This window comes from Molossus molossus, unplaced genomic scaffold, assembly GCF_014108415.1.
Source record: "Molossus molossus isolate mMolMol1 unplaced genomic scaffold, mMolMol1.p scaffold_m16_p_8, whole genome shotgun sequence".
In the NCBI taxonomy this organism is placed as follows: domain Eukaryota; kingdom Metazoa; phylum Chordata; class Mammalia; order Chiroptera; family Molossidae; genus Molossus; species Molossus molossus.
In genome coordinates, this window is record NW_023425402.1 from 30460746 (window position 1) to 30476795 (window position 16050).

The 16050-nt window shown below is 34.5% G+C and overlaps 1 protein-coding gene across 1 annotated transcript in view; it reads right to left on the bottom strand.

Moving 5' to 3' along the window:
- The window catches only part of EYS (eyes shut homolog), a 1629530-nt gene that overhangs the window by 571508 nt on the left and 1041972 nt on the right, over positions 1 to 16050 (bottom strand). Inside the window, 2 exon segments of the mRNA XM_036248740.1 lie at positions 7449 to 7540; positions 12097 to 12287. Coding sequence (XP_036104633.1) covers positions 7449 to 7540; positions 12097 to 12287 — 283 coding nt within the window.

The following is a 16050-nucleotide window of genomic DNA, read 5'->3' on the forward strand; positions in this document are numbered from 1 at the left end:
TTTTTTAGAAAGTGGCTAAATGGTTTATTTCTTTCCTTTTCCACCTCACTGATTTTTCAGCACTCTGAGCCAAAGCAGTCCTGCACTGGTTGACACATGTCAAGTCCTTGGCTTTATTATTAATATCTTCAAAAGAAGTGTAAAACTTTGATGTCTACCGTGGTAATATGTTTATTGTCTCTGTGTACACACACACACACAATTAGATAATTTATATATAAAACAATGTTTGTGTGCATATCTAAAATAAAGTATTTAGAAAATAATTTATTCCTTTCAGATGGCTTTGTTTCAAATATACAATCTGTTGCATTTTAATAATATTTACTACCACTCACGGAGATAAAAATTTCAGGGTTTACAGTGCAAAGATAAAATAATTTATCATTCCTAAGCATTGCGCACCCATACTTTAAGTAACACAATTATCTGTTGGAATAATTTAAGTCATAGAAAGACAATGAAATGAAGAAATTATTTATATGTAATCTGATATTCTATGCATTTTGAGCAAGTTATAAATACTTAATAAGTAAACATTATATATGTTAATTTCTATTTTCTTCTTAGAAGCAGCCCAATAACTCACTCAGAGACAAAATTAAAATAAATATAAATACTGTGGTTTAAATTAAACTAGTAAGTGCTATAAATTGTTTATTGATTATTCTTTGCCTTTATTTCCAAAGGTAGACAGTTATCTTATTTTCCCTTGTAGAAATATTTTTCATCTTAAACCAAAGAACTTACATACTTATATGCATAGCCATGGACACAGACGATAGTGTGATGAAGACCTGGAGAGGGAGAGGGGCTAGGAGAAGGAGGGTAATGGGGGGAACGGGGAATATCTGGTAATACTGTCAATAATAAAAATATATGTATTTAGAAATATTTCTCATTTTGTCTATTTGATGTTGTTTTAGATTATTTCTCTTCTTCCTAGATGCAAAGGTAAAAAACCTTTCCCAGCCCCTTTGCCATTAGGTATGTGTACATGACTAAATTCTGGCCAACAGAATCCCAAGAGAAGTACACTGTGCGGTTTCCGAGCCGACCCCCATTAAACCATCCACTCATGCTCTGCCATGCTGACCAGAGCAGGTTTATGTTTTCAGCCACAAACACATGGCACATTTAACCTACCTAACTTGAATAAGGTTGAATAAGTGAACCCTTTACAAAGATATGATCAGAGGGTAGAAAAGCCACATGGAATAGCATAATATTTCAGGAAGACAACATAGTTACTCCAATATCATGTTTATATCTAAAAGCTACTAGGAAGAAAGAAGTTATCAAAACTTGGGAGAGAGGGTCATTTGCCAAGAGCCTAGACCTTCACTAGAGGGACTGAGCCAGCTTTTGGGACACCAGGCAAACCAAGGGCATATTATCCTGACATCATTCGCTTCGCTCTTGAATTTCCTGTTAGTGTTCTGTAATGACTGCATTCCACAGGAAGTCAGAGGACAAGGGGAGCTTGTATTAGTTTGCTAGGGCTGCTGTAACAAAGTCCTATTAATTGGGCAGCTTAAATAAATCAAATTTATTGCATCCCAGTTGTGCAGGCTGGAAGTTCAGGATCAAGGTGTCGGCAGTGTTGGTTCCTTCTGAGGACTGTGAGGGAAGGATCTGTTCCAGGTCTCTCTCCTTGGCTTATAGATGCCATCTTCTCCTTGTGTCTTTACATTGACTGCCCTCTGTGTGTGTGTCTTCCTCTGTGTTCTTATTTCCCCTTTTTATAAGGACACTGGTCATATTGGATTAAGGCCCCAATAATAACTTCAGTTTAACTTGATTACTTTTTTAAAGACTCTCTCAAAATAAGGTCACATTCTGAGACACTAAAGGTTAGGACTTCACAACAGGAATTTTGTGAGGACACAATTAAACCCATAACAGATCCCATTAACGTATTCTGCACAGATCAATTTCAAAGGACCAGAGCAGAGAGGAAGAGACTGTAGACTGGTTCTCAAGAGGAACAGAAATTTAGAGTCTACTGGGTACCGTAGCTTAGCATAGCCTATTAAGGAAAGTGGGTACTTAATTGATAATGTTATCTGTTTCCTTACTAAAAAATTCTTCAGTAGGTCAATACTACATATAATGTAGTTCATAGTTCTTACTGTGGCATTCAATGACCTACACAAACTGACTACCATTGTATTTGAAGACCTTATCTTCACTTTTTCCTACCTAAATAGTCTCAAATATACATTATGCACTTCTCCTCCTTTGGTAACTATTACTGACTTAAGAAACATCCTTCTATCATATATAACAGAAATAGTGTAGTGCGGTGCAGGCTCTGTATCCAGTTCTATATCATTTGAGAAAACATTCATTAATGTGTGGATTTCACTGATATAGGTCCATCTTCTTAAGTCTCATTCAATGTTTACATACCCACTAGGCTATTTTAAAAAACTCATCACAATTTTTGCATATTCACATGACTATATGTAAACAGTAACTAATAAATAATTTTCTCAGGGGTAACTAAGATGTTGCTCATTTGTTCTTGTTTATTTGGTTCTGTACAGCTCTTAGTACAGGAGCCGCCAACACCGCAAAATAGGGCTAAACCAACAAAATCTCCATGGGACAACTTTAATAGGACTGGCAGAGTTTATGCAATTTAATTACAAACCAGGATGTAGACTAGGAGTTTAAGATTAGGGCAGCAAATTAAAGGATTTTTTTAAATGCATGGATGCATTTTTTTTTTTTTTTTTTTATCCTTACCCGAGGACACTTTTCCATTTTTTGTACAGACAGAATGGGAGGGAGAGAGAGGAAGGGAGAGAGAGTGAGAAATATCGACATGAAGGGACACATCGAGTGACTGCCACCCGCACGACCAACCAGGGCCGGGGACAAACTGCAACCGAAGTACGTGACCTTAGCGGGAACCGAACCCGGGTCTCTCCGGACCGCAGGCCGACGCTCTAACCACTGAGCAAAACTGGCCAGGGCATGGATGCATTTTTAATGGTAGCAACTTAAAAAAAAACTTTCAAGTCCCATATTTGAGGAGGTCAGAAGAGACTAATCTGTTTCTATCTTTGAATTCTGAACTTGACCTCTCTTCAAGAACTAAGGCATATGTTAATTTAGACTTTAAATGGGGGTGGGGGAAATATGCTCATTTAATACAATAATGTAATATATTATGTATGATTATATTATATATGATATAATGAAAATAATGATGTTTATGATAATATATGTGGTATATTAATAATGTAATCAATATGACTCATGCATGTATTGTAAATTTAACAATAGATATGGATAAAGTACAACATCACACTGTCCTAGTAGTGTTTGCCAGAGAACACATGTACCACTATGTAAAGCTCCCTCGCCATCTCGTGCTCACAAACACCCCGGTTTAGAAGAGTAGGTGATAAACACATATCTATTTGTGTTTGTTTTCCCTCTTGATGTGCTACATGCTTTTGTTCAGCAGCCTAACATCATTGCTTGGTCCCATTTTCACTTTCCCTTTCATTAAAAGATGAGCAACAGCTATGGCTAATTTCTCACCGAATTTGTTTTCAATGTGTGTGTTTTTAGTATCTTTATTATGCCACCATGTGGATCACCTGATTTAAGCTCTCCTGTTTTCCTTCCTGCTTTTGTTAGGTTAGGCAATCACACATTTCTTTTTCAAAAGGGCCATGCGACTTTGCAGAACCACCTTGTCTTTCCTTGTTCTAAATGATAACAAACGCTGTTCCTTTTTCACAGGGAATGTTAGTTTCCTTCTTTTTGAGAGAGCCCATCATCATGGGTCGAGCACAAACTTGCTGTTCTTTTTCCTCACAATTTCATATGAGCATGTGAGGAAGAACATTTCTTCTATATTTCTCTTCAAAGAGCATGTCATTATCCAACAGAAACAAGATGGAGTGTGGAGTTAGGCGTGAAATGTGTGCATACAATTAATCCTTGACTTTAAAGAGTATGTTACTGGCCATAAAAAGTCATGGCCACAGCATTCTTGAATTGAGTTAAACTGAAAATTGAAGTTGTTTTTCTTGTTTACTTCTAGAAGTATATTTTAAAGATGTAGAAAACTAAAATTAATGGAGCCCCACTCTCATTCTTTATAGATGATAATCTAAAAAAAGAGAGAGATTTCTTGAAATTTTCATTACTTAAAAAAAAAAACCAAAAAAAAAAACACCAAGGAATTGTGAAGAAATATTTCTGAACGAGTAATTTAAACCAGATATAGACAGATTATTGACTACTTTTTGCTAAAAATAAAAAGTGATAGTGCATACAAATTGCAAAAATAAAAACAAGTCATATAACAAAAGAAAAGTGATATTTTTTATTTTCAAGTATTCTTTTTTTTTAAAAACTACATTTTCATTGATTTTTTTAGAGAGAGAGGAAGTGAGGGAGAGAGAAACATTGATGTGAGAGAGATACATGGATTGGCTGCTCCTTGCTGGGAACCGAGCTCACAACCTAGGCATATGCTCTGACCTGGAATTGAACCCAGACCTCTCAGTCCATGGGATGACTGGCTCAATCCCCGGAGACACACTGATCTGGGTTGTTGTCAAGTATTCTTAAAAGTGATGTGTAATGAGGATCGTGAAAAGAGGTATTCTTGAGATCTTTTAAATGTTTCACATTTAATGATTCTTTTAAGAATACTTTATGTAATATGTTGTCACTTTATTTATTTCTAATATATATTTTTACTGATATGTTCTTTTTAGAGAGAGAAGAAGGGAGAGAGAGGGCGAGAAGCATTGAAGTGAGGGTGAAACATCAATTGGTTGCCTCCCGTGTGCACCCCAGACCCACAATCTGGGTATGTGCCATGACCAGGAATTGAACCAATGACCCTTCAGTGCACAGAGTGACACTCAAGCAACTGAGCCACACTAGCCAGGGCTATGTTGTCACTTTTAAAACACAGACTAAACACGTTATAGTAGGAAAAGAACTATCATGTCAGGAAGCAGGAGACCTGGCCCTAATCTATACACTCCCTCAGACTATCAAGAAAAATGTCTACCTTCTCTGAGTCTCAACTTTCAAATATGCAAAATGAGTATTGTGGTCTGAATTATGTCTCCCAAAAATTCATTAGGTTGAAGTCCAAACCCTTAGTATTCTAGAATGTGACTATGTTTGAAGACAAGGTCTTCAAAGCAATAATGAGTTCATTAGTTAAATTCTAATACAACATGACTGATGTCTTTATGAGAAGAGGACACAAGGACACAGATACATATTGAGGAATATAATGTGAGAACACAGGGAGAAGACAGCCATCTACAAGCCAACAAGAGAGGCCTCGGGAAAAAACAACCTTGCCAACACCTTCATCTTAGACTAAATTTCTGTTGTTTAAACCACACAATATGTGATAGGTTGTGACAGCAGCCCATCCTAACCAATACAATGGGCATTGTTTTCTGATGATCAGACACAGTGATGTGTCTGTAAAGCATCTGGCACAGGGTAGTTGTTTAATGTGTGCTGATTAATATTGCTCTTGCTGCTGTTAGTTTTATTTACTGGGTAAATAATTTATAATTCTTGTATTTATCTTATCTTGAACATACAGAAGTCCTTTCAAGGCAGCAGAAAAGATCAAATCGTATTCTATAGCATGGGTCCAAGGGCCCATGACTTAAAAGTTATTCAGAGGTTTTGTAGTAGGAGTAGTCTTGGAACTGTGCTGTTTTCTAACTATGTCATTTTCTGTATTTAATCTCTTTATCTGTCAGGTTTGCATCTGGGAATGTGGTTGATAATTAAATTTGCTTTTTGAAACAAAAATCCATATATGTAATAGAATTACTACTGGACACAAAATTGGTGTTTAATAAACTGTAACTATAATTGTGTTTTCATTTATATATTTAATCCTCACAAAAGGAGATGTGGGGTATTTTTATTTATTTTATTTTTTTTTAAGAGAAGAAGGGAGAAGGGAAGAGAAAGAGAAACATGGATATAAGAGAGAAACAATGATCTGGTACCTCCTGTACGTGCCCAAACCAGGGATCAAACCCACAATCTAAGTTTGTGCCTTAACCAGGAATACATGACCCTTCGATGCACAGGGTGATGCTCCAACCAACTGAGCCACACCAGCTAGGGCTCATTTTTTTTGGAATCTTTTCCAACATACCCCAGACCAGAATAGCTTCTTCTGGTGTACCTCTCTATCTCTCCCATCACTTCTCATTTGTCTTTTTTTTCCTTGAGGAGCCAAAATATGTCTTTTGTGATACGATTCCTTCTGCTGCTCCAATGCTCATATACCTGTTTTTCCTCCAAACAATGCAGTCTCTGTCCACAGAAGTTATCACCTTGGTTAGCATGGCATTTCTTACAGTGCATTGCCCCCAACATTGGTTACTCAAGAGGTTAAAATGCTTAAAAAAATGTTAAGGGTTCTGTGCATGTTTTGTGTTAAGTAAAAACTCTGAGACTTTACTAAACAGGATCTGAGAGGTCCTAAAATGCTCACGTGCACTTTGAGTAGCCAGGAGAGGTGTCTGTCATGTAGCCTTTCCTCAGTTTTGTTGATAACAGACTGCTGTGGGGTCAATGTTCTTAACAATCTGTATTCTAGACATCAGGATTCAGGTAGTTCTGGTCTAAGGAAGGTAGAACTTCCTTAAAACCTCTTCTTTAACTTCTTTGCCTGTCTCTGTTTTGGCCTCTTTACTTTCTTTTTTATTGGCCTTAAGTAGAAATTTTTATTAAATAATAACCTATCGTTTTAACCAAATACTTTACTTCAGTCAACATACTGAATAAGAATGGTTGTACATGTTTTAAAATGTCACTTAAAGTTGGAAGAGGCAAAATACATAACAAAGAGACACTAAATTTATATTAAAATTTAAACCTTACAAAAATATCGAAGGTGGCAAATTAAGGAAAATGTTGTTTGCACTTATCAGATTGGCAAAATAATACCTGATGTTTGTGAGAGTTTGGGGATAGAGTCACCTTCAAACACGGCTTTTGGGAATATAATAACATGTTAATTATTTTATCTAGTCTATGATATAACAGATAATTTTAGTTGTCTTCTTTATGATTTTTCTGGATGTTCCCACTTTTCTACAGTAAATATATTTTATTTTAATAGCCAAAGAAATACCAGTTTCTTTTCATGACTCCTCTAAGTGGAAAACAATATAAGGCTTTCATGGCTTTTTTGGAAATCTGCTTATATAAGTTTGTTGAAAATATAACCCTTAGAACATTCTTTCCCCAGTACTATTTTAAGGGCATTTAGAAAAGGGAGAATGGTTTGATAAACATTAATTCACCTACAAGTGCATGTGAATACTAATCAGGATAATCTCCACTTTAAAATGGCAAGAACAATACCCAGAGGAAGTCTTTGCTACTTAAAAGATTAAGTGGAAAAGAAAATAAGTATATCTTACCTGATAAGCAGCGAATACTTTTGTCCATCATCCACTTTAATAGTAGTCTTAATGCTTTTCAATTTTGCTTCACCAGCACAGAAAAAGTGGTACTATGGGGAAAAAGAGTTTTCTCAGTTTTTCAGTGTGAAACTAACATCTTATATCTTTGCATTGCACTGTACAATTCACCAATAATTTATTTTATTTTGTTATGAGATAAGAAGTCTGAAACTTAAAGAGAAATGACAACTTAAGATATACAACTAATAAGTGCTAGAATTAAAATACGTAAATGTATAAATATTACATACATATATACACCATACACATGTTCTCTCTCTCTCTCTCTCTCTCTCGTTTCTTTTCCAGTATTCTGGGTAACCTGGTTGGGAAAGACAGGTTCCTCTGCCAGCAGGGAGCAAGTATTATTGGCAATTTTCCTTAGATATTAACAACTGGGCAATGCAAAGACCAGTGCATACATTATAGAGGGTGATGTTAATGTCACAGGAAGGAAAACTTGATTATGAAAGTTAGCTCTGGCCAGTGTGGTTCAGAGGTTAGAGCGTCAGCATTGAAGAGTTGCTGGTTGGATTCCGAGCCCCGGTTGGGGTGTGCTCTGGAGGCAACCAACTGATGTGATGTTTCTCTCTCTTTCTCTCTCTCTCTCTCTCTCTCTCTCTCTCTCCCTCCCTCCCACTTTCTGTAAAAATCAATGGAAATAAAAAATCCTTTCCTTGGGTAAGGACTGACAACAATAACAAAAAGATTATGAAAATTAACTATACATTCTAAGCTTTCTAAGGCATGAGGAAGCCTATGGCCATGTGTAGGATTGTTGCCAATTGGGCAAACTGAGTTATAGTTTAAAGGGGAAAATCACATCTATAACTGGTATGTTTGACCAGATACCTCTGGGAATTTCATGAGTGGGCTGCACTGCCTATTTATCTTAACAGCATGCACTGGGATGTATATTGGTTGTACTGTGGCCATTCTTTCCCAGGAAAAGGGTTTATTGTTTTTATCATATCTGTAAGATATCTGTAACACACATATAAGTTAAACAAAAATGTTGGAGTGTTTCATAACTCCTGTGCATCTAGCTATATTAGATTGATATATTAAAATCTCCCTACATGTTATCCAAAGGTGAATATAGTGCTATGGATTTTAAATTTTTAATGATATTTATTCATTACAAAAGGTTTCTTTCATTTATAAAATTATCTGCTCCAGGTTCACTTTAAGAAATACTTTAAACAGTACTGAGGTTTTTAATAGACGAATGGATAAAAAAAGCTGTGGTACATATACACAATGGAATACTACACAGCTGTAAGAAAGAAAGACCTCTTATCCTTTGAGACTACATGGAGGGACCTGGAAAGTATCATCCTAAGTGAAACAAGCCAAACAAAGGAAGACAAGTTTCATATGATCGCACTTATTTGTGGAATATAATGAACATAACAGTCTGAGGAAGGGGGTAGTCCCAGAGACATGGAAATGGGATACAGACTGACCATCCCCTAAATAGGGGGTGGGGGTGGGGAAGAGATAAACCACAGAACTTACATGCATGTATGCATGGACAGTGGACATGGACAGCAGACTGGGGAAAGGGCAGGGAGGGAGGGGGAGGTGGAAATCAGTGGGGGGAAAAGGAGAAACATCTGTAACAAAAATTAATTAATAAAAAAATAAAATAAAAACAAATACACTTTTATGCACTTTGCAGGAAAATAAATTGCATGATATTTGGGTATACATTTTCTCAAGTGTTTTCTCACACAAAACTTAAGTAAAACTCTGTGTTTGTTTACCGAATTTTTACCCTCTGACAAGTATACAACTGATGCGACCAAAGAATACATTTAATATTTTTGACAGCATAGATACAAATTTATCTGTTTCTTATGTATAACACTTGGAAATCCATGTTGTTAGTTAAGATAGTCATTTAAGCTTAAATGATAATGTACTGACCAACAATGTATATAGGAATGTGTGTGTATAGGAAGAATAGTCTCCTTAATTTATTAAAATATTTAAATATTAAAATATTTAAAATATTTAAATATTAAAATATTTAAAATTATTTTTCAGGTACAACAAAGTTATTAATTTTTATTATCTTCAGGGATGTCAACATTAAACATATATAAAATATTTAATAGACAATTCTATTAATTTTACTTAAATTTTTATTTTATTATAAATAGCTCTTTTATAATTGTATAGAAAACAGAATTTGCTTCTATTGACCAACTACTCTGTTATCATGGATTTTTAACACACTTTACAAGTGTCTACTGATTGTTTCCTTACAAAAGAAAACAAATAAACAAAAATCTATGAAATGAGAATTGTCCTTTTACTATCTTCACTAAACAGAGATGGAAACTAAGGTGATTTGTGCCCAGCCAGGAAAAAATAGTGATTTGTGACCCAGCTAATAAGTTGGGAGGCTGATATCTGAGTGCTGACTATGGATGTATCTACTTACCTATTTGTTTTTAGAGAAAGACAATAAAATATTTTTTAATTAAGTTTGATAAATAAGACTTTTTTTTTTTTATCCTCACCCGAGGATATTTTTTCCATTTTTTGTACAGAGTGGGAGGGAGAGAGAGGAAGGGAGAGAGAGTGAGAAACATCGACGTGAAGGGACACATCGAGTGGCTGCCACCCGCACGACCAACCAGGGTAGGAGACAAACTGCAACCGAGGTACGTGTCCTTAGCGGGAACCAAACCCGGGTCTCTCCGGACCGCAGGCCGATGCTCTAACCGCTGAGCCAAACTGGCCAGGGCGATAAATAAGACTTTAAAGCCTAAATTTCCTCAAAAATTCTGACTAACAATTCTGCATTTCTAGAATTTGAATAGGTTTTAAATTGTGATCATTGTAAAAGTTGAACCACAAATATGTCTTTTTGTTAAAATTGTAATGTAAATATATTCCCCATGTGATTATACTTTTTAAAAAAATCTTTACCCTATGATATGTTTCCATTGATTTTTAGAGAAAGAGGAAGGGAGAAGGAGAGACAGAGAAAGAAACATCCATGCAAGAGAAAAACACCAATCAGTTGCCCCTCTAACATCCCGACTAGGATTGAACATGCAATCTGGGTATGTGCCTTTACTGGAGTCAAACCCATGACACTTTGGTGGATGGGAAAATACTCCAACCTACCTACTCATATAGGCCACGACAAGATGAGGTAATTGAAGCATAGTCTCACAAATCATAGGGGAACAGAAAAAAATTTCAATTATAAAGATAGACTAATGCTGAAATTTCCTTTAAATCATTGCAAGGAAGCAGTGATGTGGGTGGAAAGAATATAGATATTATGTTGACATAAGAGAGTAAAAATTCTTGATCTACCATCCTTAAGAGAGATTGAAGAGTATAATGATACCAAACTCTGTGACAGCCTTAGTTTGTCCAAAGGGTCATTATGAGATACAAAGAGAAAATACCTCACCCTCACATTTGATTGTCACAGACATTCTTCTATGTGCTTATATGCCTTAATTATTTACTCACTGTATTGCATTTACTTCACAATATTTATTCACTTACTAATTTAAACCTGACAACAAATTGTATTACATTTATTTTCAAGTGAGCACATTTAACACAAGGTCCTTAGTATCTTGTAAGATCTCAAAGCTCTAAAAGGGTAGAGATGGGATTGAAACTCTAACAGTTTAGCTCCAGAGTCTGTGGTCTTAGTAAATGTTATTAAGATTGAGCCTGACACATAATGCAAGTCAATAAGTGATAGTCATTAATATTATAGACATGCCACTATATATCCTTTCTTTGTCATAAAACCTAAAGGAAAGAAATTCTATACCTCTCTTTGCCCATTGCATTTTACAATTCTTAAATGTCTTGGTTCAACTTATCATGAATTTATTTGTATCTATTTGAAAGTGAAAAAAGTCTCCCAATCCATTATTTCACAAAATATTTTTGCCCACAATTCTGAAAAGTCTCTGGATGTTCTTGCAATGTCTCTGATTGGAGATGTCCTCAGTGGTGAGAGGAACAGCTGAGTTACACTCAGTGATGGCAGTTGAGTTGGCAGCAGAAAAATGTGCTGAGAGGAAACATTCCGAACATGACAAATGCTCAATATTATGTTTGCTTTATAATTTCTTACATTTTGTCTTTATATTTTATTCTGTTCATTATAAAAAATTTCTGGTCTTAGTTAAGAAAAATGCTGTAGACCAGAGATCAGCAAACTTTATCTTAGATCAGACTGATGTTTGATGATTTATTCTAGTACCTTATTCATTACATAATTCTATTTTCTTGCTTTCATTTTACCTGTTATTATTATTGGTAATAAGTTGGAAGCAACATAAGGAGAACAAAGTGTGTTTTATTTACCATTGAATCCTTAGAACCTAGCAAAGTGAATGATAACAGATAAATGTTCAATGAATGAGTGAACAAATAAAGGAATGAATAAAAATGCTGCTACTACTATTAATCTTTTACATCTGTTTGACATTTATTTATGGTATCAGACATTGTACTAAATTATGTATATGAATTATATTACTTTAGAAAGAGGAACATTTTAAAAAATCAGAATTAATTCCTAAAATTTACTTTAAATTAAATAAACTTAATGGCTTACCTGTAAAGTACCATTTTCAATAAATAATTGAATAAAAAATCCATCTACTAAATTTGAGTCTTGCTTGATGTAGAGCAGGAGTCCATAGGAGCTGAAGGTCTGAAATTCTAGGGATATATTATTTTGTGGATTTAAAAATATATTCTGAAATTCTAGATAGGAATCTCCATAATAACAAACACAACTGAAATCTGTGGAACCAGAAAAAAAATAAAATTTAGGTTGGAACACAATATCAAATAGTTAATTAAGTCTCACATTATTAACATTAGAGTAAGGTTTTGTGAAACAGCGCACACCCGACTCTTTCCTACCTATTACAGCCTGGGAACTTATCTTCTTTTTATTTCTGGTTGAAAAGGAAAAGCAGCAGTTTGTCATAATTTCTGTGTATTGGGGTGTCATGATCAAATCTCATTGGAAGGCAGGGATGCCAAGATGACTAATCTTCAACAGTGCATTCACTTAGATTTTATGTTACAGGTCAACAGAAATGCCTAAACATGTCACTCTCTGCATATGTAATATGTTGGTACAAAATCACGATTTATGTCATTATTGTTAAATTGATGGTGTCATTATTGAGTGCTAATAGAAATTATTGGGATTAAAGGAATTATCACCCTTTTGTAACAACACTATATTATTTAAGCTTCTTTAAAAAATGTCTCTCTTTTTCTTTCTTGTTTCTTTTACCTTCTGAATTATTCTAATTGGCATTAATCTTTCAAGTAGAATATGGAGACATTTTGAACAAAATACTTTATTAAATTTATAAATATATGCTTAACTGAAACCTAGTTAACTTATTTCTCTGAATAAGTTGTTAGTTATTTTATTTTTATTTATATATTTTTGTTAATCCTTAATCAAGGATATTTTTCATTGATTTTTTAGATAAAGTGGAAGGGAGGGAGGGAGAGAGAAACATTGATGTGAGAGAGACATACCGATCGGTTGCCTCCCACATGACCCTGACTAGGCCGGAAATCAAACCTGCAACCCAGGTATGTGCCCTTGACTGGGAATCAAACCCATGACCCTTTGGTTCAAGGGCCAACACAAACCACTAAGCCAAACCGGTCAGGGATATTTTATATTATTAAAAGTTACTTTTCTTTGGTAAATACGTAATTGACGACTGTTGGTTAATATTCCTGTAACAATGGATTTGAGTTCCTCCTTTCCTTCACTTTATTCCTTCTGCTCCTTTGTGACACACATACATGCACTGATTCTCTCTCCTTGAAGACTTCCAAACTGTTTATTCTTTTACAATTAATAGAGATTACTCATTAAACTGTGTTTATATTTTTTAAATTATTTATTTATTTATTTATTTTTGTCACAGATGTTTCTTCTTTTTCCCCCACTGACACCCTTTTCCCGATCCCACCCCCGCCTCCACCACCCGCAGCATTGTCACTATGTCCATGGTTACGTATACATGCATATAAGTTCTGTGGTTTATCTCTTCCTTCCCCCCAACCCCCTCTTCTGAGGTTTGTCAGTCTGTACCCTACTTCTATGTCTCTGGGTTTATTTAGTTTGCTGTCCATCATGGTTAGATTTTAAAAAAAATATTTACTTTAAAACTTCTACAGATTTTACATTTGATATAGAATATTTTTCTTATTTTAAATTTTCAGTAAAGCTTTAGAAATATTCATGGTGCTAAATTTTCAAACTTGTTAAACACTCTAAGAAAATAATTAGCTAAACCTCAAAGAATTTTTTCCTTTTTAACTAGAAATAAAAAGCCTTGAAAATACTGCCAGAAAATATGTGTGCTTTGTACACAAAAAAAGATGTGTGTTCTTTAAAATCAAGTACTTTATTAGAGAAGGTGGTCCAAAAATTGAAAATATTAATAATGTGCTATCAATTTTGACATTCTAATTGTTTAAGTTGTTATATCTGTGATAGAGACAGATAGTTCTTCCTTGCAAAGTTTTTTTATAGAGCAACTCAACAGCTTTTATTAGAGATTTTAACTAGAAATCAAGATCAGCCACTCATTGAGACATTATAATTTATATACTTGTTCTTCTTCAGGCAGTAGTTCATTTTCTGGTAACTCCTCAAAAATAAGTGATACAATCAAAGAATGTTGAAGTTGAGAAGCATTTTGGGAGTCTCTTGCCTGATGTTAATCTGATAATACTACTGCAAAGATTCTGACCCTTGAATAATTAATTCTCTTCCTTGTAAAGTTTTACTGATGATATTAAAGGCATGGTGTAACAGAATGTCACACATTAAGTAATTTGAAAAGGTTTTGGCCATTTGTTTGAGTGAATTGAGAATGGGGTCAAATATCATTTGACTTAAAGTTCAGAACATGAAAGAGCATAAAATATTTTCAAAGACTAATATGACAACATGAATACACCCAACACTGGTGAAATAAAGAAACTAGTATATATATTTAAGTACTTTAGAAAGAAATATATTGTCCAATTAACAAGAGCTAATGTAAAAGCTTTTAATTTTATTAAGGTATATATTTACATGGCTAAATTTTTAAAAAATTAAGTGGCTTTGTCATCATGTGACAAGTGCTCTCTATAAAACCCACATATAATGTACTCATCAGTAAGCTACGTGAGGTCAAGAGTCATACATGTTCAGCTCATTATTTTATCCCAAGCAACTGATTTTCTTAAGCACGTGAAACGATTTACTATTTCTTATGAAAAATATAATTGCTTTTGTTTAAATGTGCTTGGAAAATTACATTCTGTTACATTTGGATAAAAAATCAGGAAATATTTTATATAGAGTATAAGTATAAACTTCCTACTTGTAGCATTTTCTAATGCACGAACATAGACTCTATTTTCACCTCCCATAGCTAAAATCTTAATCCAATAAAAAGAATGATGATGTAACGAAAAGCACAGAGACTATTTTCAGCAATGAGGGGCAAGAGCAGTGATTTTCAATTGGTGTGTCCCAAGAATTTTTAAATCGTGCAATGCCTGACTATTTAGTTAGGGGCACTGACCTCTTTTCCCTTAGATTGTCAAATAAAAAAAAATGATAACACCCAACACAATAGCCGTCCAGTGTGAGTGAATCAAAATTATAGCAATTTCTTTGTCAGATGGGCAAAAAATGTAATGCAGGTTGTAGTGTGCTGCAGAATTTTATTAATTAGTGTGTGCCATGAGATGAAACAGGTTGAAAATCACTGGGCTAGTGTAAATTAATAATTCCATACATTTTTCATTACCTGGAATTAAATAATACATTTTGCCTCTGGGTTTTTATTTTTCCAAATAGAAGAACCTTCATCTGAATTGTATGCCTTCATATTATAATTATACCTGTGAATGAGTTTGTATGCTTTTGGTACAAATAACCAGAAAGCCCAATTTCAAATAGCTTCAGCACTAAATAATTTACTAGTTTAAGCAACTATAAGTTCAAGAGTAGGTGGGCTTCCGAATGGATGTTTGTGTATGCAAAAGGTCAGCTGGCTTCTCATAAAACACTTAGACTTCTCTGTCTTTCCATTCTGCTCTTCACAAAGTGAGCTTTAATATGAGACTGGCTTTACTTCTGACTTAATATAGTGGCCAGCTGTTGTCTAACTGACATGCTTCCTCATTTGTGTCCACTCCTCAGTTTCCTATACTTTGAAAAAAGGAAGGAAGAACTTTCAAAAGTATAGAATGAACCTTTCCTAACAGCTTCCTGACTCAAATTGGGTCACCAATGAAGCCTTCCACTAAAGATGAGGATGGGTCAATTCCCACTGAGACCTTCGGGGATGGATGCACAGTGGACAAAATTGGTTTTCTGTTGGGAAGAATACTTCAAAATCAATTCCTGTATACTCCCAGATGTATGACTTATTTCATAGTTAATATTTGACTGTTGGATTCAAAGACTCAAAATGCTTAATGACATGTTCAAGCTAGTGACTTTAGCTTTCTTTTTTTTTTTTAT